A 25,430-nucleotide genomic window follows, 5' to 3' on the forward strand; every position below is an offset into this window, starting at 1 on the left:
TTTTACACAGGATTTGACATTTTCATACAAAGATGATACTTTAAAAATTTTCAACGAATACCTTGGTGTATTAATTTACTCCACAGTTTCCCTCTATTAACAAAATCAAATGCTTTTTTAAAATCAATGAAGCAACAGTAAAGTCTCTCTTTTTTATGCAATTTCTTGTTAATTAAAGTTTGTAAAACAAATATGGCGTCAATGGTTGAGCTGCCTTTTCTAAACCCAAACTGAGCATCTGTTATTATACAATTTTCTTTTTCCCCATGTCATAATTCTATTATTCAAGATTTATGTAAATAATTTATCAAAACAGCTTACAAGTGATATACCACGATAATTATTAGTGTCGTTAATACAGCCTTTCTTAAAATCAGGAATGCTTGTGACCATGATTTAGGGAAAAACCCAGATCTAAAAATAGCATTAAACAGCCGTTCCAGGTATGGCACTAGGATATGCTTTCCTAGAATAAAAATTTCGTTTATGATTAAATCTACACTACAGCTTTTGTTTGGCTTTAACAATTTCATTTATTGTGATATTGGAGTCAAGATCTTCATAAACTGACTCTATATTAATATTAGATACATGTTAGTCAACGTCATCAATCTCATTTTGCGCAAGATCTTTAAAGTGTCTATAGAAGTCATCTATTGTGAGTGTATTGATGTCTCTGTTCGACTTCCGTTTTTAAAAATACTATAAAATAACCTGAATGTCTCTGTTTGATCATGTAGGCCGGATTGGGAAGGAGATGGTACCACTGATTATTCGATGTTTACTTAAATTATTGAAACAATGTAGCAAAAATGACATTTGGAAATGACCGCATGTAACACTCTCTTTAATAGTAAATTTACAAATGGCCATTCTTTATCATGCCATTTCTGATTGGACGGATGGGGAGCGGAGGTGGGGGTGGTGGTTACTATGCATTCACTTTGCGATATAAATATCCATGGTATATAATGAATTGTCAATTAAGACCTTCCTTGAGTTACTCAGTGTCTTCCCACATACTTATATAGGTATCCGTATAAATATGTGTACACTTGACTGTATTAAAGTGGGATATGAAATAAATTTCGATTGTACGTAATTATATCCGTAAATTTTCCCCCTGAAAATCTAACAGAGCAGCTCTTATATCTATTATTGTATTATATGGACGTCTCGTCCTACCTCCTTAAAATTCCCGCATTCTGCAGTCTGAACCCAGATAAAACGAAATCAAGAGTGAATGTCTTTGATATAATCATGTCTGTATCGTACACATATCTCGTTAAAAATTATCGTACATATGAGTATCAACGTCAACATAGTACATATACATTGTGCACTTCTTCAATAATTATCCCATGATTCGTCTTGTTTTATTTATTGTAAGTGAATTGGTCAGTATATATTCACACCAATGGTTAAAAATGTCAGTCGTAAACTGTATATATGTCTTTGAAATTGCATTGTATATATACAAAGGGACTGTATAGAGTGATAAGCTTATAGATAAATAAATTAATAAAAAATAATAAAAAGATAACAACTGAGACATAAAAATGAACTTCAGTGATATTCACATACTATGTTTTGGTTATAGCTTTGCCACTAAGTGGAAATGTCGTTTACATCTTATTATTCATTTCCTTAATTACGCATGGAATTCTTTATTCCGGAGATATCAAATGTAATTTGCTCAGAAAACAATATAGCTATTTACTATATATAAACATCAGTCCGCCTTAATAACTCATCGATACACGTATAATGATGGTGTGTTAGTTAACCTGTATAGTAATGGGACTTAAAAAAAATCCGTGAACTGAAATTATGTGCCATTTTCGCCTAAAATGTGTAATAACTAATTTTTAATTAAAGTTTGTCAAAGTTGTATGAATGTGCTGGAAAGTTACTATATTTGATAGCCAGAGGCATTTGGAGATTTTTTGTGATATTGCTTTTATTTCACATTGAAGTTGTCAAAATAATCGTTTTGTTAAAACTTTTTTTAGTAGGACTATAAAGGAGATTCATGTGGAAGATTCAACTAAAAAATGACACAGCGAATTTTCATCTAAAATAAAAAAATAATTATATATCTGTAAGAGAGAAATGTTAAATTTACTAATCAGACGCATACATTTTAGAATTTTTATCTACAAAACGATATATTAATATTTTTCTGAAATGCCGCTATATGATATAGTAAAAAATATCGTTCACCTGCAGCGAGAAATCCGCGATGCGGTATGTAATCAATAGCTGCAGATATATATATATGTTTATGGAACCCTTTACTGAACGCCAATGTAAAAACAAGTAATTATTGATCTCAATTCTTCCGCTAGGATTCGAACCCGGCACATGAGGCTTATTAGTCTGACGTTCAGCCTAACGAGCTAAATAGAAGTTCTCATTCGCCGAGAGTATATACAAATATCTTATTATTATATATTTAAGTGTCGTTATTAAGTGTATATTTTGTTTGGTGATATTTAAGTATCTTTACTATGTGTATATTTTGTTTAATTTGCTATAGAAGAGTTTCACATTAAAGCTTGCACTTGACTAAACTAACATGAATCAGGCACAGTAATCACTTCCCTGTCCTTACTCGAGCTTTATTGATAAAGTAAATAAGAAGCGTTTGAAGATATCAATGTATATTTTGTATTTCTTGTTTAGATGATTATATTATCTTGATACTCAGACCAACGAAACATTGCCACGTGAAAAGGAAAGATAAATATTGGTATGTTTCTTAGAAATGATCGATAGAGTTAAAAACTAAATGATGTACTATGTGACGTTTATAAAGATAACAATGCTTTACACTGATAGAGACGTGCGATCTGTTTCCGTGTAATAGGGACCTGAACTCCGTTGTACGAAAATATGAATCAACCAACAAATGTTAAAAACGGATTTCCTCCCGGGGGTATGGGACTCTGCACACACATAGTTAATATTATACATACGCTCTCATCAAAATGCAAAATTAACTGGATCTAAAAAATGACGCCAGAGATGAAGGCCATCGTGCTGGTCTGCTTCGTCTTGAAGGTAAGAATATTACTACAGCTCTAGTGTAACTGACTTAATACAGGTAGGACTAAATTAGGAATCAGATTGTGATATCACGGAAGTTTGTTATAATCCCTGTTACCGCTACTCTAGCCTCCCCCTCCCCATCTCTCTCAAATTGTTTTACTCAGTGTCTCTCACCATGTTACCCCTACTTTAGCCTCCCCTCCCTCCTCCCCCTCCCCATCTCTCTCAAATTGTTTTACTCAGTGTCTCTCACCATGTTACCCCTACTTTAGCCTCCCCTCCCTCCTCCCCCTCCCCATCTCTCTCAAATTGTTTTACTCAGTGACTCTCATCATGTTACCTCTACTTTAGCCTCCCCCCTCCCCATCTCTCCCAAATTGTTTTACTCAGTGTCTCTCACCATGTTACCCATACTTTAGCCCCCCCTTCCCCACCTCCCCATCTCTCCCAAATTGTTTTACTCAGTGTCTCTCACCATGTTACCCCTACTTTAGCCTCCCCTCCCTCCTCCCCCTCCCCATCTCTCTCAAATTGTTTTACTCAGTGACTCTCACCATGTTACCCCTACTTTAGCCTCCCCTCCCCCCTCCCCATCTCTCTCAAATTGTTTTACTCAGTGTCTCTCACCATGTTACCCCTACTTTAGCCCCTCCTTCCCCCTCCCCCTCCCCATCTCTCTCAAATTGTTTTACTCAGTGACTCTCACCATGTTACCCCTACTTTAGCCTCCCCTCCCCCCTCCCCATCTCTCTCAAATTGTTTTACTCAGTGACTCTCACCATGTTACCCCTACTTTAGCCTCCCTCCCCCCTCCCCATCTCTCTCAAATTGTTTTACTCAGTGTCTCTCACCATGTTACCCCTACTTTAGCCCCTCCTTCCCCCTCCCACTCCCCATCTCTCTCAAATTGTTTTACTCAGTGACTCTCACCATGTTACCCCTACTTTAGCCTCAACTCCCCCTCCCCATCTCTCTCAAATTGTTTTACTCAGTGACTCTCACCATGTTACCCCTACTTTAGCCTCCCCTCCCCCCTCCCCATCTCTCTCGAATTGCTTTACTCAGTGACTCTCACCATGTTACCCCTACTTTAGCCTCCCCTCCCCCCTCCCCATCTCTCTCAAATTGTTTTACTCAGTGTCTCTCACCATGTTACCCCTACTTTAGCCTCCCCTCCCCCCTCCCCATCTCTCTCAAATTGTTTTACTCAGTGTCTCTCACCATGTTACCTCTACACTAGCCTTCCCCTCTCCCCATCTCTCTCGAATTGCTTTACTCAGTGTCCCTCATCATGTTACCCCTACACTAGCCTCCCAACTCCCAATCTCTCTCCAATTGCTTTTCTCAGTGTCTCTCACTTTGTTAACCCTACTCGAGCTTCCCCCTCTCACCCTCCCCATTTTCTCAAATTGCTTTACTCATTGTCTCTCACCATGTTACCCCTACTTTAGCCTCCCCCTCTCCCCCCTCACAGCCTCTCTCAAATTGCTTTACTCAGTGTCTCTCACCATGTTATCCTTACTTTAGCCTCCCCTTCTCCCCCTTCCCATCTCTCTCAAATTGTTTTACTCAGTGTCTCTCACCATGTTATCCTTACTTTAGCCTCCCCTTCTCCCCCTTCCCATCTCTCTCAAATTGTTTTACTCAGTGTCTCTCACCATCTTTTCTTCTCCCAAAAGAAAAAATTACGATGGTTAATTTAATTTCTTGCAGTAATGTTTAATCAAATCAATCCTACTCTCTCCTTCTTCATGATCACCCACTGTTTTCTTTCTCTGCCTGATATCATGTCTTTTGTCTATATGTATCTTCTTAAACTGTCAACATCTATCATTTAAATATATGTTAACGTTTTTTTTTTTACATAAATAGATTGTTTTCTTTTTTCTAGGAACACATACACTTTATTCAGTTATACATAAACTGCAACCGGAAGTACGATATTATTTAATATCCCTAATCTACACCTAACATTCAAACCGATAACCATCTGTCGCTTTATGAAGGAGATATATGATTCATATTGAAATGTTTAAGTTATTCTTGTACTTATGGGTTCAAAGCTGAAGTATCATTATGTCATAGCTATGGCATGACTATCAATAGTTTAGAAATATATATATACCAGTAATTAGAATCTGCATTAGAAATTGACGCTTATAACACAAGAGATAGAGAGAGAGAGAGCCACACAATTTCTTCATTTCTTCATATATTCTGAAAAATAATATAATGATAAAGTCAAGGGTTGCGCTTTAATATCTAATACATACAAACTTTAAGATAGATAATTTTAGAGCTACTTGTTCAGCACTAAAATATCTTAAAAGCAAGTTATACTATAATAGTTATCCTTTCACCAATATCAATACCACACCATCCTTGATAATCCTGGAGTTACGCTAGACTTCAAATTTCTGTCTCTAAAATGATAATTTCGTGTCAATATTCAGTAAAACTCTAAATATCTATAAATCATAATAAATGTGAATATTGACATCAGATTATCATTTCAGAGACAGAAATTTTCTGTCCTGTGTTACGATCACTATCGTTCTCTGCACCCATGGAACATTCCATGCAAAATTGAAGATACAGGCAAATTAAATAATTGGTGTAGAGTGGATTTCAGGAAAAAACAACAACCATGTTTTAAGATTACAAAGGAGCGACACCTAACTTCAAAGCAAGTACAGTATTTTGTTACGCGACCCCTAGATTCGACACAAAGTGTCACACAAGGAACCTTCCTTTTAGCGAAAGTGATCGTCACCCCTTCAGCATCGATAATGTACAACCCAAGTTGTACTAACTTAATGTTGATACCAGAAGCCCCCGATTCAAGTTTTAAACCAAAGATAAATGTGTTTATTCCGTTCTGAACAATATTTAATTCGGTCTACAACTCAATTTAGGTAGGCCTGCCACTTTGGTTTTATTCTAAATCTGTATAATAGGACGAGAATCCAACATTATCATTGGCATGTACAGATATAGAGAGATAATCTGCTTCGCTTTAATCACACATTTGACATCTATAACGGAATATGCCATTAGCTTATGCCTAAAATCTTCACCATTGATAACAAATATAGTACTAGGTCAGGAAATTTGAATTTCACCATAAGGAAAAGTAAAGGCCACAGACATATCTACTAGTATTTTGTTCCTTTCTGTTGCGAAATATTGAAACTCCTTACAAGAGCATATGAAAATATACACACCTGGATAAGTCGAACTCAACGGGGCCCAGATGAAATGTTCGACTTATTCCATGGTTCGACTTAACCATGTTTCTATGAACGAAAGCATTGTACATGCGAGAATGACTATTTTCATCGTTTGTTTTTACCGTATACTTGTCTAATAGCAGTATTCGACTCAACAGGGTTCGAGTCATCAGTGTTTTATTTACTAAGATAGAAAAGAGAAAAATTCGGACCGAACACAGCATTTGACACATCCGATGCATTCGATTCAAGCGGTTTGACACAAGTGAGTTTTACTATATATATACTATACATAAAAAAAAAAAAAAAAAAAAAATTCAAAACCTATTTTAAGGAACACCTTATTCTGCAAGCAAAAACTATTCTGATGACATTTTTGTGTTGTATTTAGCATATACACGTATAATGATATTAGTTACTCTTCGTCACCATAGATGTGTAACATACATGTATTTACCGAGGAATCAGAGTGGTTCTTAAGTCGGATAAAATGTAAGTACTCAAACAGAGCAATATTTACTTCGAAGGTTGGTCTGTTAAAATGTAAAAGGTTTTAGATAGGTCTGATGCAATATTTAGGGTTGTCTTCAAAAATATTTAGGGTGATGTGCTATACTGTTTAGTGTAATGTGTTATACTGTTTAGGGTGATGTGTTATACTGTTAAGGGTGATGTGTTATACTGTTTAGTGTGATGTGCTTTACATTTTAGGGTGATGTGTTATACGGTTTAGTGTGATGTGTTATACTGTTTAGTGTGATGTGCTTTACAGTTTAGGGTGAATTGTTATACTGTTTAGCGTGATGTGTTATACTGTTAAGGGTGGTGTGTTATACTGTTTTGGGTGATGTAATAAACTGTTTAGTTTGATGTGTTATACTGTTTAGTTTGATGTGCTTTACAGTTTAGGGTGATGTGCTATACTGTTTAGTGTGATGTGTTATACTGTTTAGTTTGATGTGCTATACTGTTTAGTGTGATGTGCTATACTGTTTAGTGTGATGTGTTATACTGTTTAGGCCGATGTGTTATACTGTTTAGGCCGATGTGTTATACTGTTTAGTGTGATGTGCTAAACTGTTTAAGGTGATGTGTTATATTGTTTTGGGTGATGTGCTATACTGTTTAGTGTGGTGTGCTATACTGTTTAGTGTGATGTGTTATACTGTTTAAGCCGATGTGTTATACTGTTTAGTGTGATGTGTTATACGGTTTAGTGTGATGTGTTATACTGTTTAGTGTGATGTGCTTTACAGTTTAGGGTGATGTGTTATACTGTTAAGGGGGTGTGTTATACCGTTTAGGGTGAATTATTATACTGTTTAGAGTGATGTGTTATACTGTTTAGCGTGATGTGTTATACTGTTAAGGGTGATGTGTTATACTGTTTTGGGTGATGTAATAAACTGTTTAGTTTGATGTGTTATACTGTTTAGTGTGATGCGTTATACTGTTAAGGGTGATGTGTTATACTGTTTAGTGTGATGTGATTTACAGTTAAGGGTGATGTGCTATACTGTTTAGTGTGATGTGTTATACTGTTAAGGGTGATGTGCTATACTGTTTAGTGTGATGATGTGTTATACTGTTAAGGGTGATATGTTATACTGTTAAGGGTGATATGTTATACTGTTAATGGGGTGTGTTATACCGTTTAGGGTGATGTGTTATACTGTTTAGCGTGATGTGTTATACTGTTTAGCGTGATGTGTTATACTGTTTAGGGTGATGTGTTATACTGTTAAGGGTGATGTGTTATACTGTTTTGGGTGATGTAATAAACTGTTTAGTTTGATGTGTTATACTGTTTAGTTTGATGTGTTATACTGTTTAGTTTGATGTGATATACTGTTTAGTGTGATGTGTTAAACTGTTAAGGGTGATGATGTGTTATACTGTTTAGTGTGATGTGCTAAACTGTTTAAGGTGATGTGTTATATTGTTTTGGGTGATGTGCTATACTGTTTAGTGTGGTGTGCTATACTGTTTAGTGTGATGTGTTATACTGTTTAAGATGTGTTATGTGTTAGTGTGATGTGTTTACGGTTTAGTGTGATGTGTTATACTGTTTAGTGTGATGTGCTTTACAGTTTAGGGTGATGTGTTATACTGTTAAGGGGGTGTGTTATACCGTTTAGGGTGAATTTTTATACTGTTTAGAGTGATGTGTTATACTGTTTAGCGTGATGTGTTATACTGTTAAGGGTGATGTGTTATACTGTTAAGGGTGATGTGCTATACTGTTTAGTGTGATGTGTTATACTGTTTAGTGTGATGTGTTATACTGTTAAGGGTGATGTGCTATACTGTTTAGTGTGATGATGTGTTATACTGTTAAGGGTGATATGTTATACTGTTTAGTGTGATGTGTTATACTGTTTAGTGTGATGTGCTATACTGTTTAGTGTGGTGTGCTATACTGTTTAGTGTGGTGTGTTATACGGTTTAGTGTGATATGTTATACTGTTTAGTGTGATGTGTTATACTGTTTAGTGTGATGTGCTATACTGTTTAGTGTGGTGTGCTATACTGTTTAGTGTGGTGTGTTATACGGTTTAGTGTGATGTGTTATACTGTTTAGTGTGATGTGCTTTACAGTTTAGGGTGAATTGTTATACTGTTTAGTGTGATGTGTTATACTGTTTAGTGTGACGTGTTATACTGTTTAGTGTGATGTGCTTTACATTTTAGGGTGATGTGCTATACTGTTTAGTGTGATGTGTTATACTGTTTAGTGTGATGTGTTATACTGTTTAGGGTGATGTGGGTGATGCGTTATACTGTTAAGGGTGATGTGTTATACTGTTTAGTGTGATGTGCTTTACATTTTAGGGTGATGTGTTATACGGTTTAGTGTGATGTGTTATACTGTTTAGTGTGATGTGCTTTACAGTTTAGGGTGAATTGTTATACTGTTTAGCGTGATGTGTTATACTGTTTTGGGTGATGTGTTATACTGTTTAGTTTGATGTGATATACTGTTTAGTGTGATGTGTTAAACTGTTAAGGGTGATGATGTGTTATACTGTTTAGTGTGATGTGTTATACTGTTTAGGGTGATGCGTTATACTGTTAAGGGTGATGTGTTATACTGTTTAGTGTGATGTGTTATACTGTTTAGTGTGATGTGATTTACAGTTAAGGGTGATGTGCTATACTGTTTAGTGTGATGTGTTATACTGTTAAGGGTGATGTGCTATACTGTTTAGTGTGGTGTGCTATACTGTTTAGTGTGATGTGTTATACTGTTTAGTGTGATGTGCTTTACAGTTTAGGGTGAATTGTTATACTGTTTAGGGTGATGTGTTATACTGTTTAGTGTGACGTGTTATACTGTTTAGTGTGATGTGCTTTACATTTTAGGGTGATGTGCTATACTGTTTATTGTGATGATGTGTTATACTGTTTAGTGTGATGTGTTATACTGTTTAGGGTGATGTGTTATACTGTTTAGTGTGATGTAATTTACAGTTAAGGGTGATGTGCTATACTGTTTAGTGTGATGTGTTATACTGTTTAGTGTGATGTGCTTTACAGTTAAGGGTGATGTGCTATACTGTTTAGTGTGATGTGTTATACTGTTTAGTGTGATGTGTTATACTGTTTAGTGTGATGTGTAATACTGTTAAGGGTGATGCGTTATACTGTTTAGTGTGATGTGCTTTATATTTTAGGGTGATGTGCTATACTGTTTATTGTAATGATGTGTTATACTGTTTAGTGTGATGTGTTATACATTGCTTATGGGTGCTCTGCTTGCTACACTGATGTTTTTATTGAATGTCGTTTCTGTATTTTGATTTGACCCATTAAAATTAGTCATAATTTACAGAAAATTTATCTGTGGTACGTCGTATCCATACCATTTTAAAGTTGTAGATCTTTTATTATGTAATGTAGTACAATACAGATTCGCGGTATTGAAACTCTTGCGGAAATGACCAATTAAAGACTTTCAATATTTTTTTCAATGCCATTGTGCGATTTTACAGGAAGTAATCCATGTTAAATCAGTCGCTACAGTTGTGGCCTCCATATTGACGAGTATCACGGACGAGATACATGTAGTTGCTTTCCAAGACAACCATGCGATGTGTGGTTAAAATAGAGGTTTCTATGGTTTATTTTATAATACATTTGGACATTCGGACCCATACCTGAAATGGAATCTATATAAATAAGTTCCACCTCGCACACCAATGTAAACTGTTTCTGGAATCTTTCCAGAGTTTTTTCCTCATTGGTTAATCAGTCTTTCGATCAGATTTTTTCCGAAACATTTACGGATTTCATCAAACATCATACAGTAATATTAGTTATTTGTTGTTCCGTGTATGATATTTTACAATGTTACTCGCCCTACCTCACCACATTCGTTACAAACTTACAGTTTTCCAAAGTACATTCATCACGCCTAGTCACAATAGCAATAGGCAGAACTCATCGGCGTTTTCATACTTTGTTAAGATTTCAAGACACACGTCTGCTGTTTGTTCCGTGATGAAATGGAAATCCGAACAACAGATAGACGTATGATTCATTAAATGTAACAAGTGTTAACTCGTCTTGTTTGCTTCCATAAGTTCAACAGGGAGTTGCTAAATATGGAAATTACTTCATATTCCAAGAACATTGCTACAATAATTATTCTATTTCGTTATATTATACTTCGAATCTCTATAGAATGATATTTCTTTCCAGATATGTAATGTGTCCTGCCAGAACGGCACAGCTACGGCCAATCCATTACAAGTTAATCATGTCCAGTGTAATTACACGACTCCGATCACACCGGGTAACCAGACAGCTGCAGACTCGGAATGTCTATGTCCTGTCTCGTTCATTGCAATAAAAAATCTAACGTGTGCTGAAGGTAAACATGTTCTGTTTTACTCGTAAACATCAATATAAACATCAGTTATGTAACTCAGTTTAATCCTTTATTAGTTATACCAGATAGTCTTGTACTTTCCTCTACGTCTGGAAACCATTCTCTATCAATGAAAGTTAACAATTTCTTCGAAGGTATATCTGTTCTTCCTCGTGTCCCGTCTATCGTTTCGCAAACTGTTATTTATCAAACTTGGAATTAGACAAACTGCCTTTGCTTAGTCTTATTAAGAAGGTTTGCGGATAATTCCTCTTTCTCCCACAGTTATGATTTATACCTACAGGTAAGTCATGGTGTATAGGTGAAACGTGTAACGATAAGAATAGCTCGTAAGTAGCATACGCACCACTGCAGCAGATAAGGTAGCTTGCGTAAAATATCAGATCTTAAGTAAACGTCTATAATTATGGATGGTAACGTGGGTGCTCTTGGTCCTATACGCAATTTATGAAGGCTTCACAATTACCTCACAACATTCTGACAAGAATGAGTTACAAATTAAAACAAATTAAATAAAATACGTGTTAAAGGTGCAGAGCTCCACCTTTCAAATTATCAAAACAAGCAAAGGATCAAATTTAAACTTTGGTCGATGATTATTAAGGTATATCACCAATAACATGTTGTTCTGGTTCTACTATAATATACAAAGTCATAGAAACAGTCTATAAGTTTCATTTGTTGGCAAGTTTACTTGAAGAAAAATGACAAGGATATAAAAAATTGTTACACGTAATTACAAATACTGATTGATAACAAAAATACTAATTCTTAGTACATGGTAAGTCTTTAAAGTTACCAAGAGAGCTCGTTATATCAAAACTCCATGTATTTTACAACTATAGCTTTCTTTACTCTGAAAATATTGGATGAAAACCAGTTGTTATCATTTGCTAATATCTTATATCGACCACTTAAAAATTTTATTTCTGTATTTGATCCCCTAGTATCAAAATAAATTTTAAATATAAGGATACACACCTCATGCCATAAAATTAGATAATGACAACATATTGGTATAGAGTTTTCATTAACAATGAAACCCAGGGAGGGGGTAGGGGCAAATTATGGATAAAGGAAATATTTATTCGGAGATCAATGCAAACATATGTATTACTTATTTTTAATAATAATAATATTAATAATAGACTTTATTTAAAGATCTAAAATACATACAAAATTATAATAGTGAAAGACATTATAACATATCACACTCAGTATTAATAAGATTATCACATATAGCACAAACACATATTTGTGCTAATTTGATTTGCCAAATAAATGGTTTTAAGCCGTATATACATATATGCTAACATATCAAAAAGTAAAAAGGTCTTTAAGTGCTATTATTTAAAGATAAAAAAAAAAACAAAACAAAAAAACTGGTAACTAAGGCGACATTAAAAGTAGGACCCATATGTAACAACCACTTTATTCAAAACATCACACATTTCATTTCCACGTGAACACGACGCTTATGATTTTATTTCAGAAACTGACTTGAGGCCAATGAATATAAAGTTTGAAGTCAACGAGAAAACAATCAATGTGACATGGACTTACAAAAGCTTTCCGCCGTGGAAATTCAGCTCCGAATTAACAACAAACATATATGGAAACTTGTCCATGTTCGTCATAAACCGGACTGAGTTTACCCTACATTCATCGCAACCCGGACAAAAAGTCAATCTATCAATATCTCCAGTCTTAAGTGGCGGTCTGATAGCAATTTCTGCAGTTGAAGTGTCTACAATATTTAGTAAGTCCTTAGTTATATAGCTACCAGTATTCACGAGCCTATTGTATACAGGCGATTCAAATCACGTCATAAATGATGCTATTGTATAGAAAGATTACGACACATGACTATCAGAGATGCTGGTGACACAGACTCTCTGATTATTGTAATGTTCGTCACAATTATCTCATTGTCGAATCACATATATTTTCTTGTCAGGTCTTTCAATGTGTTTCATACCTGTTAGTGAGGTAATGAGGTCAGTGTGTTCAAAACTCCTTTGTGCGATATTGTGAATATACATTTCTTACTAATTACTGCGATATCAAGGTCAATGTGTACGATATTCGTCAGTGTGATATTGAGGTCGATGTGTACGATATTCGTCAGTGTTATATTGAGGTCGATGTGTTCGTCAGTGTGATATTGAGGTTGATGTGTACGATATTCGTCAGTGTGATATTGAGGTCAATGTGTTCGTCAGTGTAAAATTGAGGTTGATGTGTACGATATTCGTCATTGTGATATTGAGGTCGATGTGTACGATATTCGTCAGTGTGATATTGAGGTCGATGTGTACGATATTCGTCAGTGTGATATTGAGGTCGATGTGTACGATATTCGTCAGTGTTATATTGAGGTCGATGTGTTCGTCAGTGTGATATTGAGGTTGATGTGTACGATATTCGTCAGTGTGATATTGAGGTCAATGTGTTCGTCAGTGTAAAATTGAGGTTGATGTGTACGATATTCGTCATTGTGATATTGAGGTCGATGTGTACGATATTCGTCAGTGTGATATTGAGGTCGATGTGTACGATATTCGTCAGTGTGATATTGAGGTCGATGTGTTCGTCAGTGTAATATTGAGGTCGATGTGTACGATATTCGTCAGTGGGATATTGAGGTCGATGTGTTCGTCAGTGTGATATTGAGGTCGATGTGTACGATATTCGTCAGTGGGATATTGAGGTCGATGTGTACGATATTTGTAAGTGTGATATTGAGGTCAATATTTACGATAATCGTTAGTGTGATAGTGATGTTAATGTTTATGATAACATCAGTGTGATATTGAGGTCGATGTGTACGATATTCGTTAGTGGGATATTGAGGGCAATGTGTACGATATTCGTCAGTGTGATATTGAGGTCGATGTGTTCGTCAGTGTAATATTGAGGTCGATGTGTTCGTCAGTGTGATATTGATGTCGATGTGTGCGATATTCGTCAGTGTGATATTGAGGTCGATATGCAAGATATTCGTCAGTGTGATATTGAGGTCGATGTGTTCGTCAGTGTGATATTGAGGTCGATGTGTGCGATATTCGTCAGTGTGATATTGAGGTCGATATGTAAGATATTCGTCAGTGTGATATTGAGGTCGATGTGTACGATAATGGTCAGCGTGATATTGATGGCAATGTTTACGATAATCGTCAGTATTAATATTGAGGTCGATGTGTTCGTCAGTGTGATATTAAGGTCGATGTGTACGATATTCGTCATTGGGATATTGAGGTCGATATGTACGATATTTGTCAGTGTGATATTGAGGTCAATGTTTACGATAATGGTCAGCGTGATATTGATGTTAATGTTAAACGATAACGTCAGTGTGATATTGAGGTCGATGTGTACGATATTCGTCAGTGTAATATTGAGGTCGATGTGTACGATATTCGTCAGTGTAATATTGAGGGCGATGTGTACGATATTCGTCAGTGTGATATTGAGGTCGATGTGTTCGTCAGTGTAATATTGAGGTCGATGTGTTCGTCAGTGTGATATTGAGTTCGATGTGTGCGATATTCGTCAGTGTGATATTGAGGTCGATATGCAAGATATTCGTCAGTGTGATATTGAGGTCGATGTGTTCGTCAGTGTGATATTGAGGTCGATGTGTAAGATATTCGTCAGTGTGATATTGAGGTCGAAGTGTACGATAATGGTCAACGTGATATTGATGGCAATGTTTACGATAATCGTCAGTATTAATATTGAGGTCGATGTGTTCGTCAGTGTGATATTAAGGTCGATGTGTACGATATTCGTCATTGGGATATTGAGGTCGATATGTACGATATTTGTCAGTGTGATATTGAGGTCAATGTTTACGATAATGGTCAGTGTGATATTGATGTTAATGTTAAACGATAACGTCAGTGTGATATTGAGGTCGATGTGTACGATATTCGTCAGTGTAATATTGAGGTCGATGTGTACGATATTCGTCATTGGGATATTGAGGTCGATATGTACGATATTTGTCAGTGTGATATTGAGGTCAATGTTTACGATAATCGTCAGTGTGATATTGATGTTAATGTTAAATTATAACGTCAGTGTGATATTGAGGTCGATGTGTACGATATTCGTCAGTGTAATATTGAGGTCGATGTGTACGATATTCGTCAGTGTAATATTGAGGTCGATGTGTACGATATTTGTCAGTGTGATATTGAGGTCGATGTGTACGATAATCGTTAGTGTGATATTGAGGTCGATTTGTGTTCATCAGTGTGATATTGATGGCAATGTGATAATCGTCAGTGTGATATTGATGTTAATGTTAAACGATAACGTCAGTGTGATATTGAGGTCGATGTGTACGATATTCGTCATTGGGATATTGAGGTCGATATGTACGATATTTGTCAGTGTGATATTGAGGTCAATGTTTACGATAATCGTCAGTGTGATATTGATGTTAATGTTAAACGATAACGTCAGTGTGATATTGAGGTCGATGTGTACGATATTCGTCAGTGTAATATTGAGGTCGATGTGTACGATATTCGTCATTGGGATATTGAGGTCGATATGTACGATATTTGTCAGTGTGATATTGAGGTCAATGTTTACGATAATCGTCAGTGTGATATTGATGTTAATGTTAAACGATAACGTCAGTGTGATATTGAGGTCGATGTGTACGATATTCGTCAGTGTAATATTGAGGTCGATGTGTACGATATTCGTCAGTGTAATATTGAGGTCGATGTGTACGATATTCGTTAGTGGGATATTTAGGGCGATGTGTACGATATTCGTCAGTGTGATATTGAGGTCGATGTGTTCGTCAGTGTGTTATTGAGGTCAATGTTTACGATAATCGTCATTTTGATTTCGAGGTCAATGTTTACGATAATCGTTAGTGTGATATTGAGGTCAATTTGTACGATATTCGTCAGTGTGATATTGTGGTCGATGTGTACGATATTCGTCAGTGTGATATTGATGTCGATGTGTTCGTCAGTGTGATATTGAGGTCAATGTGTTCGTCAGTGTGATATTGAGGTCAATGTTTACGATAATCGTCAGTGTGATACTGAGGTCGATGTGTACGATATTCGTCAGTGTGATATTGAGGTCAATGTGTTCGATACCTGTTGGTTCGATGATATGGCAGATGCGATTCAAGCATTCAAACTATGTATTACAGAACCAGCAAAGCCCGGTCTCCTGATAAATCCTGTCGGAGGATACGACGCTCCAAATACAACAATACAGTGGATTAAGTCTGTTGGATTAGTCGACAAGTACCTGATATACATGACACTGTTATGTCCAGTCGGAGTACCAGAGAAATTTCGGTCGAAAACTGCTAGCATTTCGGTGTTTGGTTTGGAACACGAACGCGAATACCGCTTGAACATTACAGCTATGCGTGGCGATGTATCAAGCGATACAAGGACTACGGAATTTGCCACTAATTACATTGGTAAAACACGACAAAAAATGTATCTGAAATTTTACTTCAAATTTTACATAATTAAACTGTTCTCTGCTTACTGTGTTAAGTAATATCCGTAACGGATGACGTCATTACTGTACTAGCTCTTATGACTGAAATATACATATATCATGAAGTTCTTGCATTGAGCAACTGAAAAAAAACAAAAACAAAAAAGAATAACAAAAAAAAAAAAAAAAAAAGAAAAACAAACAAAAAACAAAAAAGACAAGAAATCTCAAATGTACATCTGCTATTTCTATTTGCAGTGCCAGATCCTCCTGGAAACGTGACAATACTACAACCAATAGGTAACACGACAGTCTTTCTAACTATTGCTCACGAAAGTGATGTGAAATGTTCGAAACTGATTTATCCATACAAATTACGGTTTAAAAGATACCTTGACCAGAAGTTCACACTACGCAGCGAGGGATATTTCTTCACTAACCAGACAAACCAGAGAGTCGATAACCTTACTCCAGGTATGTTCATGCTATACCAAATACAAATCATGAAACGCACAATTAAATAATGCAATCAGTAGAATATGATATTTTTGGAAATTTGTACAAAATTTTATATAAATGTGAAGGGACAAGTCCGTGAGGTGCCACTCATGTCGTCAGTGGTTTCTTTCAGTAAGATTCAAACGAAAACCAAAATAACACTTCAGTACCTGGTGTAGGCACCTTTTGCACGAATCCCTGCACGGAATCTCCTATGCATTGAATTCACGAGAACATTATTTCGCCTTAAGGAAATGTTGTTCCATTCTTGTGTTAAAGCTGCGATTAACTGGGCGCGGTTAGTTGGACTTTTTTGACGTTTTCCAATACGCCTGTCCAACACAACCACAGATGTACCAGCGGCATGTCCTGAACATTTTCAGCTATATCAAAATCACACCTTTTTGTCGAGACGTTCAGCAGTAGTTTAAAGCTACAATTGTTATGCCGGATATCGACGGAAATTGGAAGATTTATTTTGCCAAAACGGTGAAAAAAGTGTTGGTAGCAAATATCATAAGGACGGTAGGGAAACCAGAAACACTGATTTTGTTTTGCCTGACTGAAAACACGCTAAACCTTGTGATAATATTCTTGATCGTCTAACCCATGGGAGAGCCTCTGGAAAGGAAACCAAGAATCTCACCCCTTGTGTAGGAAATTTCCCTCAAAGTATATTATAATAATCTTCACGTCATCCGAATCTGCATTTTATTTCTCCATTTTATTGATAGGTGCAGAGTACTTGCTGGAAATATTTTCTGAAAATAAAGAGTTCACGAGCACAGAAAGCCTGAATCTTACGTTCAGAACAGCGGAATCGGGTAAGTTGTCATAATAGCTTGTTAGTACTATAATACAACTGTTTTCTGAATTCTTATGTATTATCAGGCATTGGAAAAAAATTCTCTGATTCCAAATTAGAATGTCATTGTTATAAATAAATAAATAAATAAATAAATAAAGGTATTCTGAAGCATCACTTTAATATATCTTGTAAGTCTGATGGCTAATTGTTTTATCCTACCTCAATTAAAGACTCTTTACGTATTTTCTGACACAAGTATTTGTTTTCAGTTCCAGGAAAGGTCCAAAACGTTACCATCACAGATGTTAATCCGACTTCTTTCAGCGTTAGGTTCGACCGTCCTGAACATCCAAATGGGATGTTAACTGCCTACGTCCTGACTTTATCCTCATCGCCGTGCAAAGTCCGAATCATGAGCCTCTCGGCCGGTTTCAATTGTAGCAGTCTGCAGGTGAGACCTAACGATACCAAGTCTAGTCTTTTATTGAAGAATGAATTCTACACAACAGCACTAACCGTTACACAAACCCAATTTTCCTAACGATATTTTACTTAATTGGCAAAGTGGATGTTCTTTCACAATCATTTTAATACTTGTTTTATGTCTTCTGTTTCTTAACTCAGTCAGTCACAGTGAAATCCTTATTTTGTACTTGTTTATAGCTCGTAGTTAGTATCAAATACAACAGAAATTTCTGAGATCGTTACAAGGATATGTTTAAATGAATTAGATATCTCGAAAACAAATTTCTTATGAGAATTAAAGACATTTTATGTGATTTCATAACCAAATTGTTACACAGATATTTATAATTTATAATTATTAGAGATACATCAACTTCGACAAGTGGCACGATAAAGAATATACTGGAAGTTTTTCTAAAAAATTCGATGGATGGAAATTATTAAATTATGGAACTACACTTCTCTCTATCTAGAGTTTTGATATTTTTTTCGATCACTTTGGTTTTTATTTGGTGTTATTTACCTGTGTTTTTTTTACTTTCTTCTAAAACAAATGTACAGAAGCATCCCTGCTTTTTTTTTAAATATAAGTTTCGTAAACGGCTTAATTAAACTTTAATCTATTTTAATTTTATTCAATCTCAATTTGACTTCGCGAAAGGTTTTTTTTTATACTTTGTTTTAGAAATGACTGAATACTTGGCTAAAGTCTCAGTTTGCCATGATATAGATACCGATCACATTTCACGTGTTTCCTCAGATTTTGGTGACTTCATGATAAAAGTGATATAATTGTCATTCTAATGAAATGAAATGCCATACATACAGTTGATTAAGCGTTACTTAATTGTACAGCTGTCAGAACAATTTCTTTTGTTATTGGAGATGATAAATTACGAGGCGTTATTTTATGACGTCCACATTGATCGCATCTCTGGAGGCAAGAAATCACTGGATGTGGGAGTGACATGTTATCATTAACTGGTTACATTTTTCAGTATTTTCAAATTCATTGAATTGTAATCCACAATTGTGTCCCCGTCATGGGTAAGATTGGTAAAAAATGTGTAATCGTCAGAGTTCCACATAGTCTGGCAGCAAACTATCAATGCAAGAATTGTGGAGCGTACAGCTTTTATGAGATATCGTGTGAGAAAACGTAGGGACTCAAAATCCAGAAAAAATGTCATAAATTTGAGCTTTTCCTACTTGAACCATACTTGCAACTAGTATTTTGATCTAAGAGTGTTTTGGATGTGACCAGTATGAACAATGTTCCGGGCTCCTTACTATTCTCCAGTTTTGCTTTAATACTAATTTTTGGTCAGTATTTTGTTCGGACTACTGCTGATATTGAGCAGGATGATTTAAAAAGGGAAACCTTTGACAGAATTTGATAAGTCGATGGGGAAAAACCGAGCTTCATTTTGATTTATACAGTTTTATTTTTTCATCAAATATTGCTTGAAATTGTTGTACAGTCTGTATTTGCATTTTCACCCTAAGCAATATATTACCGAGTTTATATATAGTTTAAAAGGACCAATTACATACCTTACTGTACAGTGATCAACAGTGTTTTAGCATGTTAGTGAAAATATGTTTTTAGTTGTTTTCACGAATTTGATATATTTGCATATCATACCATAAATTAAGCACATGCAAAATAAATTTAATTACTTTTTGTGAAGGGATGGGTTTTTTTTTATATTAACAAATTAATATCAAACTGCCTCTGAAACATTTATGTAGTTTTCGACCTGATGGGGATACATTTTATGTTTCAGAACACAAACATTAAGGCAAAATGCGTTGTTTTTGATTTGCTAACAAAACAAACATTTAATCTTATGGTTTTCTAACCTTAAAGGAAAAGACATTTAGAAATCCGGCCTCGGTCATTCACGTATCCGGTCACAGTCATTCATGTATCCGGTCTCAAACATTCACGTATCCGGTCACAGTCATTCAGGTATCCGGTCTCAGTCATTCACGTATCCGGTCACAGTCATTCATGTATCCGGTCTCAAACATTCACGTATCCGGTCACAGTCATTCAGGTATCCGACCTCAGTCATTAAGGTATCCGGTCAGTGATTCATGTATCCGGTCTCAAACATTCACGTATCCGGCCTCAGTCATTCATGTATCCGGTCTCAAACATTCATGCATCCAGTCTCAGTCATTCACGTATCCGGTCACAGTCATTCAGGTATCCGGTCTCAAACATTAACGAATCCGGTCACAGTCATTCAGGTATCCGACCTCAGTCATTAAGGTATCCGGTCAGTGATTCATGTATCCGGTCTCAAACATTCAGGCATCGGGTCAGTGATTCAGGTATCCGGTCACAGTCATTCAGGTATCCGACCTCCATCATTAAGGTGTCTAGTCACAGACATTCAGGTATCCGGTCCGTTATTCAGGCATCCGGCCTCAGTCATTCAGGTATCCGGCATCAGTCATTTATGTATCCGTTCGTTGACATTCAGGTATCCCGTCCGTCATTCAGGTATCTGGTCTCAGACATTTGTGACTTTAACATGTATTTTTGTTCAAACAGGAACGACAAAATGGAACGAAAATGGATTGTGAATGTATAGAGGTGGTCTATACCCCTTTCCTACAGTTGGAGTTTAATTATCTGCTGTCATACACCACTTACATACTGACAGTTGAGGCACATAACTCTGCTGGCGCCGGTGTTGCAGTAACTGGAAACGTCACAACAGCCATTGGAGGTATACCATTAAAAACAAAACTATCTAACTTTGATCATTTTCCAAAAAATCTTTAACGTATATCAAGAACAAGAAAGCAAGGGAGAAATGACAATAAGAAACGTCCGTCCGGCAGAATTCTAGCAAAATTGTAGAAAGGCGAACGTTAGACTTCGGAATTCTGATGTCAAAGGTTTCGAGTTTCATAAAATCTCATTGAAAATGAAAACGAATTAAAGATTCCTTTTGATAACAGGTTTGCTATCAAAATGCGGATGAAAAAATTCAAACAGATACAGCCATTCTGTGTGCCCTTTTTAAATTTCTTACGTAAAGTCATTGTCGGCAATATGCCATTACAATCGAAATCTGACTGGTACAGCCAAGGAAAATCACTCAAGGTTGTATACCATAGTGACAAAAATAAAACATGAGCGAACAAACTGGAATCAGACGGATTATGTGATATAATCGAATAATAATAATTGTAGTCGAGGAAAAAAAAGTCCATTAATATTAAACACATGTATATCTTTACTGACATAATCAATATGGAATGACACACATTTCAGCGCCTCACACTCCCGGAGACGTTGAAATACGTAGCGTCAAATCGCACGAAGCGACTGTATATTGGACGTACGGTTATCGAACTGGACCAACAGACTTCAGGTTGGAGATAACAGACGAAGTGTTCCAATTACCGAAGAAGACCCAAAAGTGCCCATATGTAACGTTGAACGACCCAAGTATGCATACATGTAGCTCATAATTGAAAATATACGTTATAACACAAAATGCTAACCTTATATAATCCCAAAATTTGTTTATCTTTGTGATGCAGTCATGTTGCTAATCTTGTTTCTCATCATATACTTAAATGGTTATTACATGATAATTTATTAACGCAATATCTGTATTTTGTGAAAGGTTAGATGATTTTAAGCTAGTTGATGATGATACTGTCTAAATGTTAAGTCAGTGACATTTCATTGTTACTCTATTTTTTTACACCTTCAGTTTGAGAGTACGATTTTCTATCTTGGAAACATTGCTATGCTTTTCATTTTTCAGGTTGTACTGCTGTTGACTTAAAGGCATACTGGAAATACAGCGTTCTCGTTATTGCCAACACAACAACGACTAACTTCAATTCGTCCAAATCCAAGACATTTATTACTAGTTTCGCAAGTATGTTTGTATCTTAAATTCTTAAAAATATTGCAATTTCCATTAAAAATCTCGTATGAAACAAACAGAAATATATATTGAGCAGCAAAATGGATAGAAAATGCAGGTATATAAGTAATAAGTCTTGCATTAAACAACTGTGTTTAAAGTCGGTATGAATCACTTCGCATCTTAGGGATATACCATATATCTGAATACTCTATGAAACAAACATTTTCATTTCCCTTTAAAAATCAAAACAAGTTATCACTCCTTGAAAAAGACGTTATTTTGTTCGAGATGTGATTTCTGTGATGGTATCCAGAAAAGGAGGGTACTTTTAGAGGTTTGGTTAATGATTAATTTTCTGAATATTAAATACAACGGTTTTTACCTCCCTTCCCCCGCTCCAACATCCTGGCAATGATTAGTATATAATGTAATAAATAATTGAATGAATTAAAAGATACCATCCATAAAACTAAATGGAAATAAGTTCAATTTTGCAAAAAAGACTTATTGATATTGTTCGATAACCCCACTCATATGATCTTACCTTATGCTTTGCATCAAAGTAATGTATTTAACTTGATGATTGTTATTTAGTTCCTGGAAAGGTTAGGGGGCTTGGCGAAGAAAAGGAGGCTGGAGATGACTGCACAGAGGACATATATGGTGTAAAATGGACAGAACCAGAAATGAAGAACCGAAACGGAATAATAGCAAAATATAAAATTGTATCATCTCTCGGAAGACATCGCAATGTATATAAAACGACTTCTGGCTTAGATGTTGCTTTTTCTAGTGTTCTGCGTCCTTCAAATGTCCATCCATCTTTCCGTTGTTCGTTTGTCATATTGGAAAATACAAAATCGCCGACAGTCTCTGTTGATACCTTTTAGATTTTGTGACAAATCAGAAAACAAATAGCTGAGTCGTGATTTTAGATTTTGACAATGAAAATTATTGCCATTAGTAGTGTGAGGAAAAAAGGCAAAAAAAAAAAAAAAAAAAAACAATCATGGGAAGCATTGGGTTGTAGGGTTCTCTTGTTCACTTGGTACCGTAGATTGATTTACTTGTCAAAAACAACACATAAAGACTTATTACAGACCATGCAATGATCAGCGTACAGATTCTTCTGGTATCTCCTGTCAAACTTTTACTTCTCATTAGGATTAAAGATTACCGTTTTTACAGAATATTACATAATGCATTAGTTGAAATTTTAAAACTAATTGCCTTATGCAAATATGTCTCGTCAAGAGAGTAAGTGCAGTAAAAGATCACGGGATAGCATTCGGCTTTCACGAAAATGGTTATTATTCAGATCACCAACTGGGCATAGACAAAATGTGATTGATAGAATATATAAAATCACACACATATATAAGAAAAGATATGTCAATCCATGGCGGAGGTCTATGAAGTTGGTAAAGCCAATGTTTAACAAATCATTGAACCTAGCAACTAGAGGGTTGATCTCCCCTTACTCACAAGGGAATGAAATGTTGTGTTTCTTACATGTGCCCTACCATGCTAGGTTCATTATATATGTATTGCCGTTATTCCAATGGTTGATATAATTGACACAATATCTTTGTAATACAATGTGAATACCAGTCACATTGTTATCAGTATGTGTGTGAGAGCGAGTTATGTTTGTCGAAGGCTGTAACAAAAACACATGGAAGGAAGAAATATTACCCGAGACTAAAATCTATCCAAAGATTATCAGAGTTTATATCTCAAACGTAATTTTGTCAAGATTAATTTCTTAAGTGATTTGAATGAACTTTTAAGCAAAAATTGGATACATCTATCCAGGTTTACAGATCATTTGTTCGACACCGAAGGTCATCCGAAAGTTTCAAAATATTCACCATCTAGAGTGATGGCTATTAGTCGAATAATGTTGTTTTTTCTTGGTATCACGATTTCATCAACTGAGAGACAATCTCACAACACAGTGTTTCGAAAACTGCTGTTTTATGACAATGATGGGAAGTAGGCATACTGATCTCGTTAGTAAGCAATCTATTTCCTAATGCCATGTAAAGTTAGACGTGTTTGATGCCAGTTACTATACCTGTAGGTTCCGTTGTTGTTTTCTGTGTTCTTAATAGCAACATGACATCAATTACTTAGAGCTACCAAAATTGGGTGTTGTCGATGAAGCAAAAGATGTTTATCTTTCCAGAACACCTCGTCTTTTTCTCCTTGTACTTGAGTCTTCGTTTAAATCTGTATTTGTTCATATTTACCATTGCTTCATCGATTTTTAGTTTGATTAGAGATTTTGTTGACATGTCAGCATTTTCTTTGATGGTTTTGTAAAAAAAATAAACGTTTATCGAGACGATTTTGCATAGAGTTTTACTAATAACGGTTAAATTAGTTATTATCATTTTCCTCAGATGTATGAGCGCGATGATAGTGCTGAAGATCGTATATACAAGAATACGAGCAAAACGTTTGTTGCCCTGTTCGAAAAGGCAGGAAACAAGGCTAAGAAGTTCAATGTGACTGTAAGTATATGCCAACATGTATATGCTATGGTATCTAGTAGTAAGGATTTATTGAAACCTTATTTGATTGTGTATAGTAAGCTTTTCCGATGTTTTTGTGATGAGAAATACGCTTTTATTTAGTCATATCGGACTAATCGGATTTGTCAGTCAAGAAAAGAGCATAAAAATTGCAGAATACATAGACTTTCTTAATGTGTTTTGCCCTTTTTTTTTAAAAGTTTTGATAAAGAAAACAGGTTCGCCATTTTGCAAAAGACAGTACTAATTTATGTTACCACTCTATTTATTTGATACAGGTGGTGGCTGTCATAGACAGAAAACACAAATCAGAGCCGACGATTGTCCAAATACACATACCACCATGCTCTCGTAAGTAAGCTTCAAACTTTTATTTGATTTCTAAATCATTGTCATATTATCTAAATCGAACCAGTACAATACAGAGCATAGTAATGGTGTTAAGATAATAAGAAAATATCTAAATAGATTGGTTGTTTGATGAATTAGTTTTATATATTAATTGATGGAAGAAAAAACGGTTGAGATGTAATTATTTTTAAAACCTAAGAGGTCTGTGCGATT

The 25,430-nt window shown here is 35.6% G+C and overlaps 1 protein-coding gene across 2 annotated transcripts in view; it reads left to right on the forward strand.

Annotated features, from left to right (window-relative positions):
- Positions 1-2,989: 2,989 nt before the first annotated feature.
- LOC132547972 (receptor-type tyrosine-protein phosphatase eta-like) overlaps positions 2,990-25,430 on the forward strand; it is a 30,428-nt gene continuing 7,987 nt past the window's right edge. For both annotated transcript variants that reach the window (XM_060211787.1, XM_060211788.1), the window contains exons 1-13: positions 2,990-3,063; positions 10,983-11,154; positions 12,665-12,931; positions 16,355-16,633; positions 16,915-17,130; positions 17,889-17,978; positions 18,232-18,413; positions 20,991-21,168; positions 21,720-21,896; positions 22,222-22,338; positions 22,924-23,081; positions 24,735-24,845; positions 25,145-25,217. In XM_060211787.1, coding sequence (XP_060067770.1) covers positions 3,016-3,063; positions 10,983-11,154; positions 12,665-12,931; positions 16,355-16,633; positions 16,915-17,130; positions 17,889-17,978; positions 18,232-18,413; positions 20,991-21,168; positions 21,720-21,896; positions 22,222-22,338; positions 22,924-23,081; positions 24,735-24,845; positions 25,145-25,217 — 2,068 coding nt within the window. In that variant the 5' untranslated portion in view covers positions 2,990-3,015. The remainder of the gene's footprint in view (positions 3,064-10,982; positions 11,155-12,664; positions 12,932-16,354; positions 16,634-16,914; positions 17,131-17,888; positions 17,979-18,231; positions 18,414-20,990; positions 21,169-21,719; positions 21,897-22,221; positions 22,339-22,923; positions 23,082-24,734; positions 24,846-25,144; positions 25,218-25,430) is intronic.

The sequence above is a fragment of the Ylistrum balloti genome, unplaced genomic scaffold (genome assembly GCF_031769215.1).
Source record: "Ylistrum balloti isolate Yb309-2 unplaced genomic scaffold, AGI_CSIRO_Ybal_v1 Utg369992, whole genome shotgun sequence".
NCBI classification, from domain to species: Eukaryota; Metazoa; Mollusca; class Bivalvia; order Pectinida; family Pectinidae; genus Ylistrum; species Ylistrum balloti.